At 40.4% G+C, this 23964-nt stretch overlaps 1 protein-coding gene across 1 annotated transcript in view; it reads right to left on the bottom strand.

Moving 5' to 3' along the window:
* Positions 1–23440, bottom strand: part of PIEZO2 (piezo type mechanosensitive ion channel component 2) — a 484884-nt gene extending 461444 nt beyond the window's left edge. Inside the window, exon 1 of the mRNA XM_050942210.1 lies at positions 22994–23440. Coding sequence (XP_050798167.1) covers positions 22994–23057 — 64 coding nt within the window. The 5' untranslated portion in view covers positions 23058–23440. The remainder of the gene's footprint in view (positions 1–22993) is intronic.
* Positions 23441–23964: the final 524 nt, after the last annotated feature.

The raw sequence follows: 23964 nt of genomic DNA, 5'->3' as shown, positions 1-23964 counted from the left end.
ACTCACATGACAGTGGGAGAATTCTGGCACCACATGATGAAATGTAACCTCACATAACCCAGTGAAAGCTGCATCTATAATGGCAGTATGGATGTAATTCTGTGGTTATCTAAATCAGAGTAGAAGCTGTTATAGTAATAAACGATTAGCTTAAAGCACAGAAAGGTTCCTCCATGACCAAAGATATTGGAGTTGCATGGAGCTTTACTGTATAACATACCAAATTCATCCCCCATGTAACTCTATGTACTTACATGGATTTACATTTAAAATTGGCTCTGTACACACTGACAAGGGTCAGACAACTTACTGAAAACCTTCTGAAGAGACACACAAGTGTAATAAATAAACATCAAGAAAAAATATTAAAACTTTACCTTTAAAGCAGCATTAGTTATTAAAGTGGTTTCTTTTTAATTTACATTTTCTTTCCTTTTTCTAGTTTAAAAAATTTAATTTTGTTAAGGTAGGAGAATTTAAAACCCTTATGTGTCACGTATTTCACAGAATGAAAGAACCTAGCATTCTGAAGCATACTCCCATTTGGAACTGACAGAGCTCAAACTTGGACAACTGCCTGTGGGACCATTACTTTAAAAAAATGCCATCTACAACACACTGCATCTTTAAAGGATCTGCCAACCTAAAAGTAATGTTTTGAAATCAATTAAACTCTTCTTTGTGTGTCAATCTCAGCCACCAACATTAACATGTCAACCTCTGAATCCATATAAACTCAAGTCAATGCACTTTGCTACCAATATGTCAAATTCTTTGAGGTAATTTCTGAATATCAGTCTCTCTTAACAAAAAGGACAGCGGTAGTCAAAGATGTTCATAAGATCATAACGTTGACTTTGATTCATTTTAATTGCTTTGAGCCATACTAAATTACAACTAGCTATTTATTATGTGGCAGGTTACTAGGTGCTATATTTTTAGCACGTAGGTAATTTTGTCCATGTTATTTTTCTTCTTCCCACTAAGATTTCAGTTGTCCCTATTATTCAGTTGGACAGTAGGCATAGATTTGGAAAGCCAACAGGAGACTCAAATAGAGCTATATGAAAAACTGATTTTTCCGTTTGCTGGCTACTCTGAAAAAAAATCCAGATTGAGTCAAACCAAAACGAAATTTATGTAATTTATTTTTGAATTTCAAACAAACTAGAAAGCTTTCATTTAGGGTTGAACAAAATATTTTAGTCAATCTAGAAGGAAGTGTTTCAGGGCATTTAAAATCTTTTTAAAATAAAAGCAAAGGAAATGAAGAACTAGATTCACCAAACTGTGGAGGTGGCAATTCACTAAATGTTTCTCATGATCTGAAGCATATTTTTTGGCAAAAAAAAAAAAAAAAATTCAGCCATCATGCTTCACCCAGCACTACTCATAATGCCTGATGTTCAGAAGGCTGAACTACTAAAATTCCAGCAAAAGTCAAACATAACACTGTGCTCAGCACCTCTGAAAAAAATCAGGCCCATATTGTCCAATCCTGTGATAAAGACAAAACACATCCATTGCCACCAGAGTATCCGAGCCTTTCTAAAAAAACCTGCTACTTTCAGCTCATTTTATACTCATCATAAACCAGAACTATCAACATAGATACAATACAGTTTTGAAACACCCTTATCTGATCTATTTCAGTAGTTTTAAATATTATTTCTAGCCACCTTTTCACATTAGGTAAGAAAATGGTCTCACAATAATAAATTGCTCAGTCTGTTTGTGTGCCAAGAGTTGTCCAATATATTTATTTTTTTAATAAGAGTGAGGAGAGAGTCACCTGGGCTGCTCAAAGTACATTACATTAATTATTGTTTTCCATATGTAAATTATCTGGTCCCTCAGGGCAGGCAAATGTAGATAACGGAAAAACAAAAAACATTCATGTGTATGACTTCTGGTACCAAATCTCTTTTTCATATGAAAGCCACTTTTGTTACAAGTGGCTGATCAGTTATAATTGTCATACTCTCAAAATGTAATTTGCTATGATTTGGAAAAACAGTCTTCTGATGTTCAAAAAGTGACCTTTTGAAGTCAGTATATATTGTTTGCTACACATTGCAATTGATTAATTTTGCCTTCTTCAATAGCAAATTTTTGGAACTGTTAATTCTCATTGGACTCATAAAATACAACACATTAGAGCCTCTAAACAATTGATATCAATTGCTTCTGAAATACAGGCTTTTTAAAAGCCTAGATATTTGTAGCTGCAACCTTAGCTTAAAATAACCATTCTGACCAGCTGTTTTGCAAGCATTTTATCAGGATAATTAACAGTAAAATATTCATGCTATTTTTTGAGGAAAGAATGCAATGAGGTGACATTCAAAAGTAATCTTTTTGGTTCTGTGGTTTTAAAACAAGGTATTTAGAAAGCTGCCATTTACAATAATTTGCAATGTAGAAAGCCTGTCTAATTAAGGTAATTCTATTATATGATCATGATTACTATGAAATAATGCCCAGAATTTACTGGCTAGTTAGCCCTTTCAGAGCACTGCCATCAGATATTTCCTGAAATTGAAAAGTAATGGCTTAGACCTCAACTTCCCCCATAAATTAATTATTCTGTTACGAGTCGGTGACAGATGACTGTGCCAATGCAACAGAACATCATCCATTAGTAATCAACACATCCAACTGAGAAACATTATTTTAACCTTTTCAGAGCCTTTGGCTATATACCGTTAAGTGCTAAGAAAGGGCACAGCAGAGCCCTATGGATATAGAATGTGGCTATATGTCATGAAAAAAAAATACCATGAATGGAAAATTGGATCCTCTGAAATCTGTGGTACCAATAGGTTAGGGAAAGATTTAAAAATTTCTCACAGTAAGATTTCCAAGAACTACTGCTATACAACTTGGCACAAATATAAGAAGTCATGACTAGGATGTTTTGAAGTGCATATTTAGCCAACTTCTTTCACACTATGGGACAACTTTAAAATAAAATTTATTGAATTGATTTAGAGTTCCCATAATATTTTTTTATTAGCGAAGGCTCTGAACAAAAACCCTAGGCCCAAATGCCATTGAACTGTTGACAAGTTTTGATCTTCTAAGTCTGGATCTGAACATTGCTACTCAGGTATGACCCTATTAGTAAACATTTGCATGAAGACTAAATCTCTCTAGACTTCAGGCATCAATTTCTTGTCTTTTTTTGAATACTTTTGAGCTGGAATTATAAATTTTTAAAATAAAAACCAAGGCAATAATTTTAAGTGATCCTAATACCTTCAGCTGCTCACACTTGGAGTATTTTACACAAATTTTATGTCAAAGTCTACTACGAGGAATTCAACATTAGTTGTATATGCTTATAAGAACACATGAATTGCCAGGAGTCAGTTAGTGGTCCATCTATTCCAGAATCTTACTTAAGGTAGTGGCTAATACCAACTACTTCAGAAGATGCAATAATCCCAAAGTGAGGAATTATGAAATAACTTGCCCACAGGGAAATATTTCCTAACCCCTTCAGTTGGAGGTTAACTTATGCCCTGAAGAATGGAGGTTTAAATCTATTCCAAAACACATTTTGAAGAGTTTTAAAAGATAACTCTTCAAATTCTCTTTATCCATATCAACATCTAAATCTTTGTGAACCTTCTTATGCTTGTAGTCTCAATAATATCTGGCGGCAATAAGTTCCACATGCTAATTATTCAGACACAGTCTTTTGATAAAGAGGTTTTCCTCTGCTTTTCTTAAAGTTTCCATTTGTATACATATAAAGTATAGTTATTGGAATTATCCTGCTTCTATGTAGTTACTTTATTTTTAAGGGACCTGCCAATGGCAACACGGCTTCCTCTGGAACTATACTACCAAGATAGGGTTGCTAATGCTGTTTTTCAAAAATACAGGATAGACTTCAGAAGTCTTGACTTGAGCCTCTGGGGGTGAGTCCCTTCTTCTCCAGCCTTCCTAGGGGTTCTCTCTCTCTCCATCTCTGGTGCTGCAGAAAACCCAGGGTCTTCAGTGCAAGCACCAAGGGCTGTTGGAGTCTGCAGCTGATGATCTGAGCCTGTTGCAGCACCAGGCACTACTGGGATGGGGACTGAAATAAGGGGTGTGGACTGGAAGAAGGCAAGTAGAAGAGACTTTGCTTGAACTACCCGGGGCACCTTTTCAGGCTTCAGTAGTTGCCCTGTGTGTGGCATGACTGTGGGTGACCAGCCAAATTTGAGTGACATTGAGACCCCAAGTACTAGGTGAAGCTTCCAACTAGTGGCACTTTGCAAAGTGAAGTGCTGGAGCACCTCTGTATCCCAGATTGCAGGTGCCGGAGCAACACTCTGGACCGCTCCAGCAGCACTACACATCTGGTCGAAATATAGAACCAAAAGCTTCCTATACTGATTTAGGGACAGGCAATTCTTTTTCTAAATAAGGAACATCCATTATAATATGGGACTGTTAGCAACCTTATGCCACAAGTCATGGCAGACAGTGGAGGCAGAAGGCACCCAACTGTCCATGCCTTTGACAGTTCTAGAGATTTTTGTCCAACATGGATCCTCATGATCCATTTGGCGGGGGCGGGAGCGGGAGTTCTGTCACTTGCTCACTTCATCACTACCCAGTACAACCCTTGAGTAGCCAATTTAGAGGAAACAGAGGAACCTCATGGAACTTTTCTGCCCCTCTGACACAGATTTCTTCAGGAGAGGGAGAAATCTAGGCCATCACCACTATGTTATCACTAAAATCCTTGAAACTGGTACTGTAAGGCTGTCTCTTATTTCAAACTCTCTAGGGTCATACTATAAAAAGTGGTAAATTATAGTGTTGCTCATTGGGGCTTGGCTGACCAAGATTGATATTGGCTTCATTTGTACAAAACCATTGTATCCCGAAGCAACTTTTTGTTGAATTTGCAATCACACAGCAAATTGTAAGCATTTCACAAAAAACACACATTTGCCTTTGATCTTCTAAGAAGAGGTCTTTGAGCAACCGAGGTGGTGTATTTGCATAGGACAATGAAAAATTATGAGTAATGAACTAAATTTAATGTTAAATGTGAAGTTTGCATTGGCACCTGTTGAATCAATTCAATGAAAGTAAATTGCTGACAGATTAAACACTGTAAATGTGTAATTTAAGATACAGTACAGCATTAAACCTCCATATTATCCACAAATCTTGCTTTATTTTTGGCCACAAAGTGGCCATACACCTTAGTCTATTCTATTTCAGTTTGGAAAGATGGAGAGAGAGCACATTTAGCACTTCATATGATAGTCTTCTCTAGGGTTTGGCTGATTGGTTGTTTCGGATTTTTGTTTTATTTTGGAGTTAAAATTATATTTTGACCAGATTCATGAGTAAGATGGACAACTAATTGGCTTTATACATAACTCCTGCTATGGCCTTCTTTACAGAGTCTCTACTGCTCCTCCATAAATTAATAAAAACCAAACAATTGATTGTATTAGATCCAGGAATCCTCACCTGAATGTATTTTGACTCTGTGAAATCAAAGAAATATTATCTGTCAAAATCAGTTGAAATAAGGGATAAACCCCCCAGAAGTAATGGATGACCGTAAGACAGGAAGCCCTAACATGAAGCAGTTGGAAGTGGAGCCCAGGAAGAATCTCCAAAGTGGGGGCATATGGAAATCAGCAGGGAAGAAGTGACCAGAAGAAGTTCCCAAATGGACACAGGCAGGACAACTTGAAGCTATGGGTGGGGAGGGGGGAGGGCCAGGGGCAAGATTGAGACAAGATTGAGGAGGATACCAACTGCACCCCCAAGAAACATCATATATCCCCTTGCTCATCACCATTTCCTCTCTCATGCCTGCCAAATATCTCACTGATAAGGAAGAGGTTCTGCCAGTGTCAAGCAGATCTAAAGTCCTGCCAGAACCTGGGAGGCAACCTGGGCTTGGGTCTTAGAAGTACTGCCCAGGCTCCACTTCTCATACTCATGCCTCATACTGTGTGGCGTGGAAGAGGAATGAAAAGCTAGCACTTTTGAGATAACACTGTGGTTGCTAGGTAAGTGTAGCACTAGTCTCTAGTGAGAGGGAAGGAACTTCATACAACACAATTCAAAAGTCATCACATAGAGCCTGCTATAAACATGCACATCACTTGCCAAAGAAAGATGAAGTCTCTAGCCAATCTAAATTAAGGAAAGTATAAAGTGAGGGGGTGAAGGACACAAGAAGGGTTAAGACAATAAAGTTGTGTGGTACATTAGATGAGTAATGTGCATGTTAATTTAAAACACTGAACTTCCCTTAGTAGAATGGATGACTAGGATTTAAAAAGACTCTTTGAAGAAATGTGTTTGGAGAAGGAATTTGAAGGAATTAAATTCAAAATCTGGCCTGGGATGCAGCGGGTAGTCAGACGAGCAAGCAGGCCAAGCAAAGTGGGCTTGGGGTGAGTGAAAGGAGACAACAGATACACTCTGGAGGGCTCTGAAGACAAAGATAGCAGCTTGAATTTGTTACGAGAGGCAATGAAGGGATTTAGAAAGGAGCTGAGCACGGTTGGCAAAGCAGGTGAGATTCGGAGAGATTGAAGAAAGAAGAGATGAAGAAGATCCAGGTCAGAAAAAGTATGAGACCAAAGACTGGACATAAATTTTGGCAGTGTGAAAGGGGTGGAAAGAGTGAATTTTGGAGATTAAATGTTTTGCAATTAATCAGAGATCTACACAAAGTCAGAGGCAGATCTGATTTAACATTAACACTGATGTTTAACTCTATAATTAGGGTTAGCAATTTCCGCTCCCTGCCCCCCCAAGACAGTAACTTTAAAAACACTGCAATTTTCTACTTAAAAAAAAAGTAATGCCATTTCATCCAAACTTTTTTTAAAAGCTATTTCATTGATTTCCCTTCAGTTTAGAAAAAACTATGGAAATGTTATTTATTATTTACACAGCACTATACAGTAAATATGCATGGCTAGTATTTAACTAACAAATAAGTTAGCCCTGCCCCATTGACCTTTGTCTTCTAAGATAAGCAGTTATTTGACCAGTGTTAAACTTTCTGGCGAGAGGGAAAGGAGGAGGAGAACAGCAATAAGATCATGCAGCTGCTTTGGTAGGTAATGCACATGCCATAAAAGGTGCAACAATTTTTCAGGTGTTCATGTGTACATGACTGTGATTCAAAGTATCACATGAATATCACTGGCAAACACTGTAGGTACAAATATATTTTTATAAATCCAAACTTAGAAGAGTTGCTAGACCAAAACTACAGAATTTCTTCTAAGTTGAATATTCTGTATGTGTCCTGCAGATGTTTAGAGCCAAGCTACTAGAATTCTATGCTCCAGCTAAAAACATAATCCAAAAGATGCTCTGCAATCCACACATCTCCGAAAAGAGATGTGGTATCTGGGAAAGTGCATGGAATAGCTTTAAAGTATGACTGTATTATATGTTGCTATCTGAAAAAACTACAAATCAGCGTGGAACATGTAATTATGCTCAAGTATAAGTGCTGAGTGAACAGTAGGCAAGTGCTTAAACCATTGAAATATAATGACAAAACTGCACATCAAATACATTGCACCCACACATATTGATCAGAAACATCTCCCAAAGAAGTAGTCTAACAAAAGGGTAACTTGAGCTGAGCTGATGTAAACCCACAATCCATCACAACTACCCTCTGCAACTAATTAAGCCAATGTATATTGAGTTTGTAGAAGCTGCGCCCAACTTCTGACACAAACAATCCTGTGATACAACATAGCAATCTCCTCACTTGCCACTGGGTTACAGGCCATCCCATTCTCAGTTTATAGCAAGCTTCACCAGTAACAGACTACATCAAGGCCATACACATGGAAAAGGAGAAAGATATAACATGTTGTTAAATGTGGGAGCCATAATTAAACATGTGTTTTGCATGATGCCAGTATTAGCCCACTGGGGGCCACCCAAGCACAAATACCCCAACCATACACACACCACATAATAAAAAACAAATAGGTGCCCCCCTTGAGCTGCTTGGAGCCCTAAGCAATTGCTTAGTCTGCTTATGCCGAGTGCTGGCTCTGCATAGTGCATTAATTTACATCAGAAAGGTTACTGAGTTCACAAATACATGACTTAAAATGAAGTCCAAGTAAGCTGCTGAGTACCTGTGTGTTAGAGATACCCAGGACCAGATTACAGACTGGTGTAATCGTCGTTGTAGTCTGCCCTTCCATTTTATTAAATCAATCTGGAAATAAAGCTGGCTCTGAACTACCAAAAAAGTATATTGGTTCTTAAACACTTTTCACTGTTGTTCATCTCACTCTTTGCAATCTCTTCTGCATTTAACGAAACTAAACAGGTCTTTAAAAGATATCCACATGTGTACTCTAAAATTCTTTAATATACAAAAGCTATTGAAAGGAGGAGTTCATCTTCCCCAGACTATCTAAGCATACACATACCCAACAACATCGTCTTAGTATGTGGGTGAGGTACACATTTGGAGCTGGGGTAACAGCAATTTTAGTATTAATATAGGTTTGGTGAGGGTGAAGATAGCACCATTAAGAAAACTGTTTAGCCTCTTTTGACTACACCCAGGAAGAGATGCACAAACCAAGGTCTATATTTAGACCAAATCCACAGTAGTTTCCTCTTTAAAAACTATATATTTCAATGTATAACCTCATGCAACACTTCTGAAGTGAAGGACAGGATTTGACCCACAATTTAAAAATAGTTATTGCTCCGTCAGACTATAAGTAACACAGGTCTTGCAAAGAGCAGAAACAATTTTTAATGTCTGCAATCTTGTGTTTTATAATAATTAAAAGGAAAAAGTGATCTCTCTCTCTCTCTCACACACCCCTTTTATTTTCACTTGATTTGCAACAGAACTTCTAAACTGAAGATATCTGAATGAATTCAAAAGATGAAATGCCATACTGTGTGTCATAAACAGATAAGTAAGAGTTAATAGAACAGAAGTACTTCATATCTCTTTTGCCTGTAAAGGGTAAAGTTCAGTGAGCCTGGCTGTCACCTGACCCAAGGACCAATCAGGGGACAGGATACTTTCAAATCTTGAGGGAGGGAAGTTTTTGTGTGTGCTGTTAGTGTTTGGTTGTTCTTCTCTCTGGGTTCTGAGAGTGACCAGACGTGCAACCAGGTTTCTCTCCAATCTCCCTGATACAGGTTCTTATAGATTCAAAATAGTAAGTACTAGGTGATAAGGCGAGTTAGGCTTATGTTTGTTTTCTTTATTTGCAAATGTGTATTTGGCTGGGAGGAGTTCAAATGTGTATTTGGCTGGAAGGAGTTCAAATTTGTATTTTGCTGAAAGGATTTTAATTTGTACTTGTATACTTAGGCTGGGAGGGTATTCCCAGTGTCTATAGCTGAAAGACCCTGTAACATATTCCATCTTAAATTTACAAAGATAATTTTTACTGTTTTTTCTTTCTTTAATTAAAAGCTTTTCTTGTTTAAGAACCTGATTGGTTTTTTTATTCTGGTGAGACCCCAGGGGACTGGGTCTGGATTCACCAGGGAATTGGTGGGGAGAAAGGAGGGAAGGGGGATAGAAAGGTTAATTTCTCTCTGTGTTAGGACTACTTTCTCTCTCAGGAAGAATCTGGGAGGGGGAGAGAGAAGGAGGGGGGAAGGTGGATTTTCCTCTCTGTTTTAAGATTCAAGGAGTTTAAATCACAGTGATCTTCCAGGGTAACCCAGGGAGGGGAAGCCTGGGAGAGGCAACGGTGAGGGAAAGGGTTTACTTTCCTTGTGTTAAGATCCAGAGGGACTGGGTCTTGGGGGTCCCCAGGCAAGGTTTGGGGGGACCAGAGTGTATCGGGCACTGGAATTCCTGGTTGGTGGCAGCGCTACAAGTACTAAGCTGGTAATTGAGCTTAGAGGAATTCATGCTGGTACCCCATCTTTTGGACGCTAAGGTTCAGAGTGGGGAATTATACCATGACACTGTGCTTCTCTCTAATCTCTTGAAATGAACACTGCATGTATACTACAAGGGTCTGCTTAAAAAGCAAATTAAAAGTATAACGTCGCATCCCTTGCTTCTCAGACAACCAGATCGAAAATTTATGGCTGGTAATTTCTACAGTCAATCTTAATGGTTGCTTTTGTGCCCTGCAAATGTTATTTCAATGTTTTAGAGTAAAGAAAACATTACATTTTTGCTGATCTAAGTAATTATACATACTTCTCATCCAACAAATAATTTACTGAGGCAACAAATTTGAAATAGATTAAAAAGTACTCCCTTTTTAATACAAAGTAGAGTTAATCTGTGGAATTCACTATCACCAGATATTATTGAGCCATATATCTTAGCACAAAAGCAAAAAAGGATTTAATACTCAAAATAAAATAGTAACTGTAATGTAACATAAGGTTATGATTTTTGAACTACTCAAGAAAGGAAACAAATAAGCAAGAGTCTCAATGAAAAAGCCAATTAATTCAGCCATACTGCACATCCTAAATGTTCTATGGTATGTGTTTAACAATAATGTATTAAGAGACACATTTAATAAAATCTAAAATAAAAACTACATCTGTGCAAGGTGGCTGCTTAAAATAATTCAGCTTTTTCATTTTCTAATTTTTCAATGCTAAAATCATAACCTGATTCATAGGAAAGAAAGACCAATCCCCAGCACCTGATGCCCTTAGCACCAGAATGAGGCAAGTTCAATGCTGAATCAAAAATCAGAGTGATACTTCCTGTGTTATCAGTACTACTGCCAGTAGCACCTGGGCTCCTAAAGCAAGGGCGACTCTAGGCATTTTGCCACCCCAAGCACAGCAGGCAGGCTGCCTTCGGCAGCTTGCCTGCAGGAGGTCCCCGGTCCCGCGAATTCAGCGGCAGCCTGAGGGAGGTCCGTTGAAGCTGGGGGACCAGTGGACCCTCCACCGGCATGCCATCGAAGGCAACCTGCCTGCCGCCCTCGCGGTGACCGGCAGAACGCCCCCCCACAGCTTGCCATCCCAAGCACGCGCTTGGCGTGCTGGTGCCTGGAGCCGCCCCTGTCCTAAAGGCTTGCTCTCCAAGTACTGCCCAGGTTTGACCCTGCTTAGATTTTGAGAGCTGAAAAGATCATAGCTAGGCTTGGAAGGATTAGGTTTTTTAATCAATAAACGTCAATTTCACCATACACACAAACCAACAGAAAATAGTTCCATCAATAATAACCAAAACTTAGACAGGCAAAGAAAGAAAAATACTGCCTCAGAACCCTGATTTTGATTGAAGGATGTTTACTTTGTATGTATTGCCATGTGATGTTGACAATTTGTGTTTTAACAGTTATAGCTTTAACTTTTTGAATCTAAATATTTACTGTAATTAAATAATTATTGTCTGACATGCCCAATTTGAGCCCCCCATATTTTCCCACAACTGTGAAAATTTAAATATATAAAAATTTTAAAAAGCTTAAAAATAAACATTAATATCATCCATTGAAATTATAAAGATAAATAAAATTTGAATCCCGCCAAGCATAATCATAGCATGAAGTATTATGAATATTGAAAAAGTCAATGCTATAGAAAAATGGATAATTTGGCAACAGAGGATAAGTTGGGTGTGGGTTATGTTATAAATATTGACTCATCTGCTGTAGCACCAAAGGAGAAACACATTTTAGTGGTTAGCAAATCATATTTACAGAAATGCCTAAAATCATAGGCTTAATCACATAAACCACATACATACCATAGATAACCTTTTCCTTTAGTTAAGGCTTTTTAATGTCATCCTTCGATGTACAAATATGATTATCCACAGAATAAGCACAACAAACAACTAAATAAATAAACATCTAAAGGGGCAATCAGGTGCCTAAGTCCCCTTGTGAATCTAGCGCTAAGTCCAACATTAAGGTGGCACTGGCATTCACAGAACCACCACTCAAGCTGCCAGATGACCCCATAGGCACCTACATTTCTGTTGGTGGGCACATGAAAAGCTGCCTAAGTCCTGATAGTGCCAAGCTGCTCAGTAGTTAAACCCCAGCAGGATTCACAAGCTAGGTGTTCCCTTGTCTTTCTCCCCAGCGAGGCACAACCCTGCATGCGTTCTCAGAGCACACCTACCCTGCACAGAGGACAGAGTGGTGGTACCCATGCTCTTATGCCCAGTGACCTGGTGGTTAGGTCACATACCCAGGGCAGATGAATCTGGAGTTCAAATCCCTCCACTACCCAATTCAGAGCAGAAACTTGAATGCAGCTCCCCCACCTACCACTGGACTATAAGAAATCATTGTCGACTGGGTCTCTCTCTCAGTCTGTCCTGTTGAACCTGCTCCACTTGATATGAAATCCTTAAAAAGTCACCGAGCCAGACAGCAAGAGAGAGAGAATGGCTAGTGACTAGGACATTCATCTGGGAGGTGGGACTCCTGAGTTCAAATCTCTGTTCTGAATCAGGCAGAAGAGGTTTATTTTTTTACCCCAGTCTCCTATATCTGGTAAGTGCTTTAAGCACTGGACATGAAGGGGCACCAACAACAACTTTCCCTAATTTTTTCTTCAGAAGAGACTGATGTGATTTAGACATGTAACTCCACAAGAAGGGAGCTATGACCCAGGCAGAGAGAGGTGCCCCCCTCTAGACCAAAGTTAGGCACCTAAATCCCTGTAAAGGACAGGGCTTAGACCACACCTCTCTCCTCAGCATTCCCTATCAGCTAGCATAGGCAGCTCCACACTTACTATTCTGGCTTCTGTGCATCCATCTAAGGCACTACTCCTCCTGTGTTGTATTGAGAGCCTACGCGCCTAACTCAGGATTGTGAATTCCCCTAGGCAACAGGGCACCTAGAAGTTAGTGCACCTTACAGACCTGCCAACAGTCCTAGGTTTCATAGGAGTGTCCTGCTTTGACTCCTAGAGTCTTCCATCCTAGCTGAACATTTTCCAAAATTGGAGCCACCCGGGGGGGGGGGGCAGAAGGGGCAGTTTGCCCCTAGGCCCCCCATTTAAGTGGGCCCCCAAACTAAGTGGCATTTGGCTGTGCAACCTCATACACTAGGTTGCAACCTCTCAGGTTTGACCTATCCACCCCTTGGTCTCCATCTACAGAGGGGCGGACAGGCCAAACCTGAGTGACACTGCATCCTGCTTTACCCACGTGAAATGTTGGGAGCTACGCCCCTATGAATCTAGCCTGTAGACTACTAGTCTAGACTACTGCATGGTATGCCGGAGGTTACTTCCTTCTCAGTAAAAGGAAGAGAGCCAGGCATTTCAGTCTCACAAAGACTTGTTGTTATCATGAAGGAAGGCAGAGGAGAAATTGGAGCTCAAACATACACAACTCTCTGCCTGAAAAATGTTTTAATATCCAACATTTGTCATAAGGAAGGAGGGTATTCTTTGAAATCTCTCTCAGAGAAGATCCAAATAACTGATATTCTCTACTGATTTTTTTTTTTTTTAGCACTGCCAACACTTCTGGGGTATTTGCCTCCTTTTGCTAGCATCTGCTATTCATCTGCTCCAACAAATGACCCAGCCTGGCTGCCCTATGAAATGATGATTTTAGTGCTGTAGCAGTTCAGAGTGTTGAACTCTATCCACCAGCTGGGTTTTTTTGTGTGACTCAGATAGTTGGAATTATAACAGACATTTTCAACAGTATATAGAAATGGACCCCAGCACAAGGGGTCTAACTACAGCTGTATTAATAGTACTTTAATGAAAATTAATAGTACTTTAATGAAGATTAATATTAATCTTCATCCACCCACCACAAGAAAACAGTGAATTATCTGTTTCCAAAATATGCAAAGCTCTGCCCTGTCACACTGTGCATTGCTTGCTCTGATACACAGATAATCAGAATACAATCTATATTTGCTGCTTGTAATTTAAATGCAGAGAACAAGAGTCCTGTGCATGACATGATCATAAGTAAAAGTGAAGTCTCTAAAGAACTACAGCCCACAATCTATTGTGGGAGTTTAGGTACTAAATGGGTCTGACTAATGTATTTATGACAGAGAGCTCAAGTATTGATAAACAAATGGATTTTTATAGTTCCATTCAATTCAGGTCACTCCTCCCCATTTTTATTTGGGTTGGAGTACAGTATGCAAAATAAATAGCCAAATTCAACCTCTGACAAATGTGAACAGAGGAAAGAGAACAACAGAACTGCCTTGTGCCTAGATCATCATTAACTGTTTTAGCTTTCCCCCTGATTTCATTCCCAGTTTAATCTCATGCATGGAGATATTCAACTTGCTTGCAAATTCCAAAGTTTTTCCTAAATCTTGTCAAGTGATTGACAAGATCTACTTGGCCTATTTAATCTTCTAAGTGAGATGGAAGTTGGGTATAGTTTATTAAATATTTAGGGATTAATAACTGTGGTGTGTGTAGCAATGTAAATGTAAGAGAGAGATAATGATTCTATCATTTGTGTGTTCTGCACCTTTAAATGAAAGGAATCTCCTGGCCTGTCTGCTGGGAGGCAATGTTGTGAGCAAATTCAAGACGACTGTTATATCACGACCACCACACTATGCTCCCTTGCATTGATATTTTGTTAGTTTTTCTCATGTTTGGATTTTCATTACTCTAAAATAAAAATAACACAGATTTAGAGCAATTTTGCTCTTTCCACAATGTTGGAGAAATATTGTTCCAGCTAGGCTACAGAAATATACATTTCTTCCCATTACTAGCTTAATCCAAGGCCTGAACCTGCTCCCTTTGAAATCAATGACAAAACCCCCACTGATTTAATTGAAACAGGATTAGCCCCCTTGGTGTTGAAGCTTAAAACAAAACAAACAAAAAAAAAACGTTAGGGTCTCACATGCAGTTTGGCTGAAGTGGCTTCTCAGTGTTGTATCTTCCTTACGCTACTTAAGTTCCTAAATATTTTTTGTTGATCTGATTGATACATTTTTATGGGTGTGCTGGGAAAAAACCAAGAGTAAGTTTTTAAAAGTGTTATAAGAAGACTATGTTAAAGAAGGGGTTACGTGGAAGGTATGCGTATACTGTCAAGCTGAGTTTTTATATTGGCATCCATCACCAGACTATGTGAGCACCTCCCAACAATAAAAAAAATGACAATAATGTCTCTCTTCTTTGCCATTCCTTGGTACATCAAAGATCATTTTATTGCCATTATGTGTCACTGTAAGGACAATAAAATGAATAGTTCTTTTCTTAATACCTTGGTAAACAAAAATCCAGATGACTATGGAATAACCAGCAGTGCTATCATTTTCGCAATTTAAAGATCACTGTAGCTTTGAAATATTTTGTCATTATCTTCACAGCATGTCATCACTGACATCATCTTAACATCATAAACTACGATGCTATGAACAGTAATGCGTAAGAACTGTTTTGCCATCATCCTGACTTTTTAATATTACCTTCACAGGTTTGCATTATAAATAATTTTATCTTCAAAGAATAACATACCGTACCATCCAATTTTCAACAACTACTCTCATTGAAAGTAGTGGGAAGTACTGTTTATAAATCAATGTCATGACATGGCCCATTGTCTCCATAGACTTGCCTCAATCGTATCAAAATTTTCTAGATTGTTGTTCTCCATATTTCCTTTAGGGTAATCCAAGGGGTAATAAATAGATGGTCTCATAAGAGATTGTTGTATTCTGAAGCACTTTTTAGCACAGACTATTAAATAATTTTAGCAACTACGGGAACAATATGAATAGCTCAATAGTGACTTGATCTATGTGGTTCCCTTAGCTTCATTTTGCTTTAATGACATGGGATAAAATTTGCAAGGCTGCCTAGGTGATTTAAGAACTTAAGTCCCATTTTCAGAGGTGACATATCCCATTGTCAATGTTCCTAAGTCATTTCTGAAAACAGGATTTAAACACTTTTGAAAGGTTACCCATAATGTTATTTTCAAATACTGAAGAAATCATCTTCAAAACATCATTATGAGGAGTCTCCATCATTACTTGAATGGAGAATGAGAATTTAACATGAATTATGTTCCACAATTTTGTTACATTAGAGCAGAAACTCTCGAAGTTCAGAGTTTTGGTTTGGATAAACAACCAAAAATGCCTAACTGAAAAAATCTGAACCTCTTGTGTCTACAAGAACTGACAGAATAATTTACAGTCATTCTTGCTTTTGGTCATGCCAATAATATCACAAAAACTGACATTCTAGCAGCTTTTCAGAGACTTACACTTTTCATCCTGACCAGAACCCAAAAGTGTAAAATTATAATTTATCCAAAATAATTCAGCCATATCTAACATATTATTTGAGAGAGAGAAAGCGCGTGTGAGTGCAAGCAAATCCCACACCTAATCCCACAGAATTAGCTAAAACCAAAGAAAGCTGATCTCCCTAGGTAAATTCCTTTATCCCACAGGAAATCAGATTATTTTATTGTCTACAAAACTAATTAAGTGTGTGAAAAGTAAAGCAATTGGAAGCAGAAATAGCTAAAACTGTGGTTTACCTCACTCTGTATCAATGTTGTGGTTTTTAGACTTTGAGATGTTTTAGACAAATTAATTAGCATGAGGTTAATTTCATAATTAGCCTCTTAAAAATTCTGCGGTCCTACTGCAGAGAGAGAGAGATGGAAAGAGAGAGAAACACTACATTCTGCATATAACAAATTAACTTGTAATATAAAACAAAACAACTGTTTTATGCTGATTCCAAGATAGTTGGCAGGATTAAGCAATTACGCATTTTCAATGCCGATGCCACGGTTTCTCATTTTCTTTTTCCTGATTATTTTTAAACACTAGTGTCATAAACAGATAGGGTTAATGTCTCTTTTACCTGTAAAGGGTTAACAAACAGGGAACCAAACACCTGACCAGGGGACCAATCAGAAGACAAGATACTTTCAAATCTCAGTGGAGGGAAGCCTTTGTTTGTGTTTTTGGGGTTTGGCTTTGTTCTCTCTGGGTCCTGGAAGGGACTAGATGGGCAACCAGTTTTCTTGCCAATCTCCCTGCTACAGTCTCTTATAGTGAGTATTTTAGTAAGAAAGGCGGTTATAGTCTTTTGATTGTTTCTGTATTTGCAAACGTGTAGTTTGCTGGAAGTATTTTAAATTGTATTTCTGCTGGAGGAGGCTTTTTCTCCAGTTTCTAGAAGCTGACAGACCCTGTAATATTCCATCTTGAATTTACAGTGATTTTCTTTTATTAAAAGTTTTGCTTTTAAGACCTGTCTGATTTTTCCCCTTGTTGAGGCTCAAGGGAATTGAGTCTGTACTTAACAGGGAGGGAGGGGAGAAGGGGGAATCCCTTTGTTTTAGATTCACGGAGCTTGAATCTGTTTTGCCTCTGGGTGAGGGAGAAAGGGGAAGGGGGGAGGGACATTCCTCCCTGTTTTAAGATTCAAGGAGTTTGAATCACGGTAATCTTCCAGGGTTACCCAAGGAGGGAAATCCTAGGAAAGGCACAGGTGAGGGAAAGAGTTTACTTTCCTTGTGTTAAGATCCAGGGGGTCTGGTCTTGGGGGTCCCCAGGGAAGGTTTTGGGGGGACCAGAGTGTATCAGGCACTGGAATTCCTGATTGGTGGCAGCTTATCAGATCTAAGCAGGTAATTAAGCTTAGAGGAATTCATGCTGGTACCCCAACTTTTGGACTCTAAGGTTCAGATTGGGGAAAGATACTATGACAACTAGTAAATTATACAATAAAGTATTATATGAATGGTCTCTTACTAAAAAAATATTGCATTTAAATGTGAGGAAAGTTTGAAATCCTTGGGATTACAATGAGTTACCTTGTATTCAAGTCACTCGTGCCATACTATACAGAAGTGTTGCAACACTTCACAGGCCAAAGCAATATTATGGAAAATTAGTAGTGACAAACAGATACAGCTGCATCAGAGGTTTCACTGTCCAAAAATATCTTTCATTTTCATCTTTGAGATTCTTATCTTTAATAGATACTTATTCGATACAAAATTCTCAAGACAAACAAATGAAAAACACTGTTATATACAAATCACCAACCCTTTAAAAAACAAACAACAACAAACCAACAAGAAAAACCACAGTTTATTCTTTTCCCCTGAACATGTTTGGATTTACGTGCACAGTGCAACACACTGGTTTTGGCATTGCTGTCCTTGCCCCCAAAATATTAATTACACTAATACATAATACTATTTAATACATGGAAGATACTCAAACATTGCAGCAGTGTATATACATTTTAAAAAAGTAAAGTTAGAGAACACTAATTTTTCAACTTAATATACAAATGTTTACTTTTAAATATATAACCACTAACAATTTGGTGTAGCTGTTATGTTATTTCCTCAATCTATTTAGATTACATGTATCACTGTCAAAAATTCAATCAGATAAGCAAGTTTCACACTACTCTGCTATAGTGAAAAAAAAATCAATAAATCCAGCTTATCTAACCATGCAACAGTTAAATATTTATTATTAAGAGAACAAACTATTTTCCTCCTTTATGCGTAACTGTGGTACAAGTACTGCTTAGATGGGGCTAGGAGGCACAGTGAGTCACAGCACACTAGCCCTCCAACTGCAGACGCATGGGTTAAAAAGTCTGTTTTAAAACACACAAGCAAGCATCACTTCGGCATTAGAACTCTAATTGTCCATAAACCACCATAGGCTTCCTCATGGTTGGGGATAGATGGTGACCTTTGCTCATAAACAAGTGAGTACTAGAATAGCAGAAGTGTGGTGACATGACGTTGAGCTGTACAGGCAGATTCTCACTTTTATGAGAAATGCATTCTCACTTAATAAACATTAAAACATGCACATAACATAACAGATCTAGTTAATATATCCAGCTGGTATCCTATTTAATGTACTTCCTCATCTCCAACTGAGCAAGATCACTGGATCCAAAAAACGGGATCTAAAGCTTTCCACTACCTGAAATCCAAAAATCATTCCTTACATTTTTATTTGGACATTTTCCCCTTGCAGTTGAATGAGATATCTAACTATTAAAACTTCTCATGACAGTGTCAATTCACATCTGTTGAGATACTGCTACGATAGTAAGGTACCTCTACATTACAAGCTACCAAAAATCATGATGGCAAAATGATTCAGAGACAAATCTATTCAGAACACACAATGCAAAGAGGATAGCAAAAAGAGACCAACACAAGTAAGCACTTCACAGAAAGACAATGCCATCATTTCAATGCTAGGGTTAATGTTACAGTGTCAGAATGGCTGTTCTGTGCTTATATGAAGTCTCCATTACTACATCAGTTTATTCCTCTCCTCCACACTTTAAGTATAACTTCTCTGCAAGTTCCTTTTTTACATGCCAAGGATCACTTATATATACCACACATAAGTGAGGACACCTCCCAGTCTTAAAGATATCCTCCAAAGACTATCGTATCAGTCTGAGATATGTGGACATACACATTTCTAACCAGGGCACCCGAGAGCGGGTTCAGGCCCCGGTGAAAAAAATTTTTTGGAACCCTCAGCAAGGGCAAACCGGCTAAGCAGGGCCAACGAATCCAGGGAAGCCGGGCCCCCTTCCAGATCGTCAGGCCCCAATAATTTGCACCAGCTTCCCCGCCTCTCGTCGGCCCCGTTTCTAAGATTATCTACAGCTAATATATAGAAGGGAAATGTGTTCATATTTCACTGAGGTCTTGGAGGTCATCTTGACTAAGCAGGAAGATCTCAAAGACCAGCTTGGCCCTTGAGCAGCTGTGGCCCTCTGTGAACACTGAAACAGAAGATTATGTCGCTGATTCTCCAGCGCCATGTGCCATCTGTAAACATGTACACCTATGCAAAAGGAATGAATGTCAAAACCAGTTTGAACAAGGAGGAGTCCTTGTGGCACCTTAGAGATTAACAAATAGTCTCTAATATACCACAAGGACTCCTCCTGGTTTTTGCTGATGCTGACTAACACAGCTAAACCTCTGAAACATAAAACCAGTTTGGTTACATCTTACACCCACTTTTCACTGGTATGAAGGACATACCAGTGAAAGAGCTCCTTCACTGTGGGAGGCAGTGGAGTCCCAGGTCCTGGGGGTGGAGGAACTGGAGGCCTAGGACTCCCCTCCTCATAGATCAGATGAAGCCCAGTTGTGGTGATCTAGCTGATACTGTGGTGAGGCGTAAAAATAGTGCACTTTGTGGCAGAATTTGAAACCTTCACCATTAGTCAGAGGAAGGGCATGGGAGGGGATCCCTTATTCTTCTGAAGAGAGTGCTTTGCTTCCGGTGCATTTAAGACCACTTTTCCTAGATACAAAGTAAAATCATAAAACCCACTCCCAACAGTAGATAGCTCTGTGCGATCCCCCTGTGCGCAAGAAGCGGGGAAAGCTGCCTGATGTTTCGTTTACGAGGCTTCGGGAGGATCAGGCGCTGGAACTCATCTACTAACCTTGAGAATCTCAGCTCGCTGTTTGGACTCTTGCTGGCCCAATACTTGGGACTGGCTCCGCTGAGCAACCAGAACAATTAGCGGGAAGTCTGAGGAGTTCCACATTATCGGGTTTCACTAAGTCCGGGGGGAGGCAGGGAGGGCTGCAGGGACCCCGGGACGGAAGAAGTCTGGGGCTGCACCTGCTCGGCTCCGCTTCCTGCATCGCCCCCTGCCCGACTCACTGCTCCCTGTCGGAGCACAGGCCGCTCCCACGTGCGGGGCCCATCCCTGCAGCGGGAAACCAAAAGGGGATGGGGGGCGCAGTGCTGGCGGGGCCAAGCTGCTGCCCTCCGGCGAGCCCCACTCGCTCCCTGCCGGGCCGGGGGGGGCTGACTCCGAGCAGAGCCGCGGCTACCCGGCTGAGAGGGGTGTTAACTCGTTACACCTGTTTAACCCATTCACCTCGGAGGCCTAGAGCCTCCTGGGAGGCACCGAGAGCTCGGGCCCTTAGTCCCCGGGGAGAGGCGGGGCGTTGTCAGCTGCGGGCACCGGGGAGCCCCTCCCGCCACTGGGACACAAGCCGGGAGCGCCTCGAGAGGCAACTGAGTCCAGCGCAACAGCTGCTCCCGCGCGCGCCGCTTGGGCAGCAGCGACCCCCCGGGAGCTCTCGGCCGCGCGCTCGCGCCTGCTGCAGGCAGGGAAGCTGCCGCGAGGTTTCGTCTGCTGCGCTAAAGCGGGGGGGCAGCTGCCGCTTCTCCTCGGGGTCGTGTTGGGAAGTTTCCTCTCTCACCTCCCGCCCTGCAGCGCCCGGGGCGTGGTTGTCTTTGGACCCTTTGTCAGAGGCTGTAAGGGGAGCTGCCCTGTAGCTGTGCTGGAGGTTTGCCTGGGGAGGGGTAATTGTATTTTTCTAACGGCCCGTCTCTGTCCCTCCGCCCCCTTTGGAAACAGAGCCGATGCGCTTAGGAAGGCAGAAAGCGGTCTGAGTACTACGGCATCTCTGCGAGCTATGAATTTGCAACGATTTACCCCCATCCTCAGTTACGGGATCTGGTAAAACACCTCCTCATCGGATACTCCAGAGTTACGGTACTACGCAAAACGTCTCAGTTCCCCCTCACCTGTATCCATTAAAGACCTCCTCCTAGTGCCCTACTCAGATGTGCCCGTGCCTGATGATCGCACAGCTAGCAAAAAAGGTAAAACAAGCGACTGCCTCTCACATCCACACTGAACTTAAGGAAACACGTCCTGCTGTTAGACATAATTCTTCAAAAGGCGGCGGAGTGCCGAAACTGGGTGTGTAACTGCAGAGCTCCGGGCTGTGTAGAATGCTACATTACCTTTGAAACGTGTTCTACTCATACCCTAAAGGGATTTATCCCAACCTATATACAGCTCTCCGTGTTGTGGGCGAAATATACAGTAAAATATTCAAGAGACCATTGATAATTCTTAAGTGCATTTTTGGTATAAATACCACAAAAATCCTGGTGACGCTTTAGTCCCGCTATAGTTTTGGTAGTTTAAATAAAATGTATCGCATGCATTTAGGCAATAGATGGTAAGTTAATTGATGAAGGCTAAATCAAGACACCATTTCCGAGATTTGTCTCATTCATTAACTCGTCCTTGGTTTGTCATCTTAAATCTCTTTCTCTTTCGTTAGAACGAAAAAGCTAACCTCAATCTATCTAAAACGTAATCGTGAATTTATTCAAAGTTTTATTTGCAAATTAAGAGGAGGACACGGATTAACCCATCTACCAATAGCTGTTCATTATAGTTCTAAATCCCAAAATAATGCATTTTTAGGTAGCTGCCTGTTAGTAAAATGATTTAATAATTAAACTCTCAGAAAATAGTAAACAAATTAGTCATCTACCTGTATCTCAAACATCAATTATTATTTTAAATCTAAAAATTATTTACTTTTTTCAAAGGATGCTGAGTTCAACAAAAAGGAAAACATAAAATGCCCAGAACGAGAAAATATCATTTTATTAATATTTCTTGCACCGTCTGTTAGGATGCGGAAGGAAAGTAGAGATTTTTATACACTAGACTTTTCGAGTAAAATGATACAAGGTTATGTAAAGAGCTGTGCAAATCGAAGAGTACTGCACAGTATTTCACTTAACCAGTTCAGTGCCAGTGATACAATCACGATTGTTATCCTCGCATATTGCATGAAATCAAATACACGTGGGGTACCTTGAGTTAGTTGTAAACTGGCTCTAGACTATCCACTAGGAAAATGTAAATTAGGTGTCAATGAGCTGCAAACATGAAAGTTTGTGGGGAAACAAAGTAATTCCAGAATCAACAACATTCAAAAAAAGGCAGAGGGGATTTCTGACGCCCATTCATAGAGCATCTTAAGAAAAAAGAAGAGGTAATACACTGATTGCTGCATCTCTAGAACAACGATTGCTAAAGAAACATGATTTCATTTTAAAGGTAAGGCGTTCAGAAAGGTAAAACAGTTTTACAATGATATGGAGGAACCTTTGGAGTAGCTGTGGATAACAACAATTTAAAATTAACGCCTTCTCCTCCCTCCTCTGCCCCCCCACACACACGCAAAGCAAAATTCACGTACCAGCTACGAGACATATTGGAAGTAGCAATCTGAAGATCAATCCACACACCACTTCTGTTGCCATTGCTTGAAGATCTGATTAGTTCGAGTCTTGATTAAATAAACGAGAACAATATTTGCTTGTTGTTACGATAGGTACCACTTCATAACCTTTAGGTCCACCCTTGCACAGCGCTAATGCAATTTAGCATTGTCTTTCACCGGATTTTCTCGCCGTGCTGCAGATTTCTCACAAGTCCCTTAACATCTTTGAAAGAACCCATTAAATCCCGAAGCAGCTGAATTTCTGGTGACTTCAGTTGCAAGACGCACGGTTTCTTAGAGGAGATTTTTCTTCTTCTTCTTACTGGAGAACCATTTTGTTGTGTCCCACATCAAGAAAGGAGAACCAGAATTTTAAAATTAAATCGCACTCGACCGGTTCTGTCATACACCAAAGGCTTTGGTCTCTCTCGCTCGCTCTCTGTTTATATATCCGAGGAGCGGTGTGAGTCACGATTCACAGATTCCCAGACACACTGAGGACTCCAGCCACTTTCTTCCAGCTTCTGGCCCGTAGGACCCAGCTTGTGGTACACTGAGCAAAATCATCCCAAGCTGCTAGGTTGCTAGCATTTTGCATCCTTCGAAAATGGCTTGCATGCTCTCCTCCGCTGACGCGGCAGCCAGAGCGCTGTAGGTAGGCAAAGGGGGAAGCAGACCGCCTCTCTCGTCCTGCCGCGCCTGCTGTCTGCCTAGCTGCCCCTCACCGACGCTCAGACACAGCTGCAGCGCTGCTCTTTGCCCACACTTCTCCACCTCAATGAAAACTTTGCGAGGCCCCGCCCCTGCGGGGATCAGGCCGGCGGAGCAGGAGAGGTTTGCTCCAATAGGAACAGGCGTGCGGGGCAGGTCTCGCTCAGACACAGAGCTCAACTTAGACTAGAGGCATAGCAAAGGCAGCTAGCTGCTGGCGTGCCAGCCGCAAGCCG

The sequence above is a fragment of the Gopherus flavomarginatus genome, chromosome 2 (genome assembly GCF_025201925.1).
Source record: "Gopherus flavomarginatus isolate rGopFla2 chromosome 2, rGopFla2.mat.asm, whole genome shotgun sequence".
Taxonomy (NCBI): domain Eukaryota; kingdom Metazoa; phylum Chordata; order Testudines; family Testudinidae; genus Gopherus; species Gopherus flavomarginatus.
The sequence above is the reverse complement of the archived record's forward strand: the minus strand, read 5'-3'. Positions and strand labels throughout refer to the sequence as shown.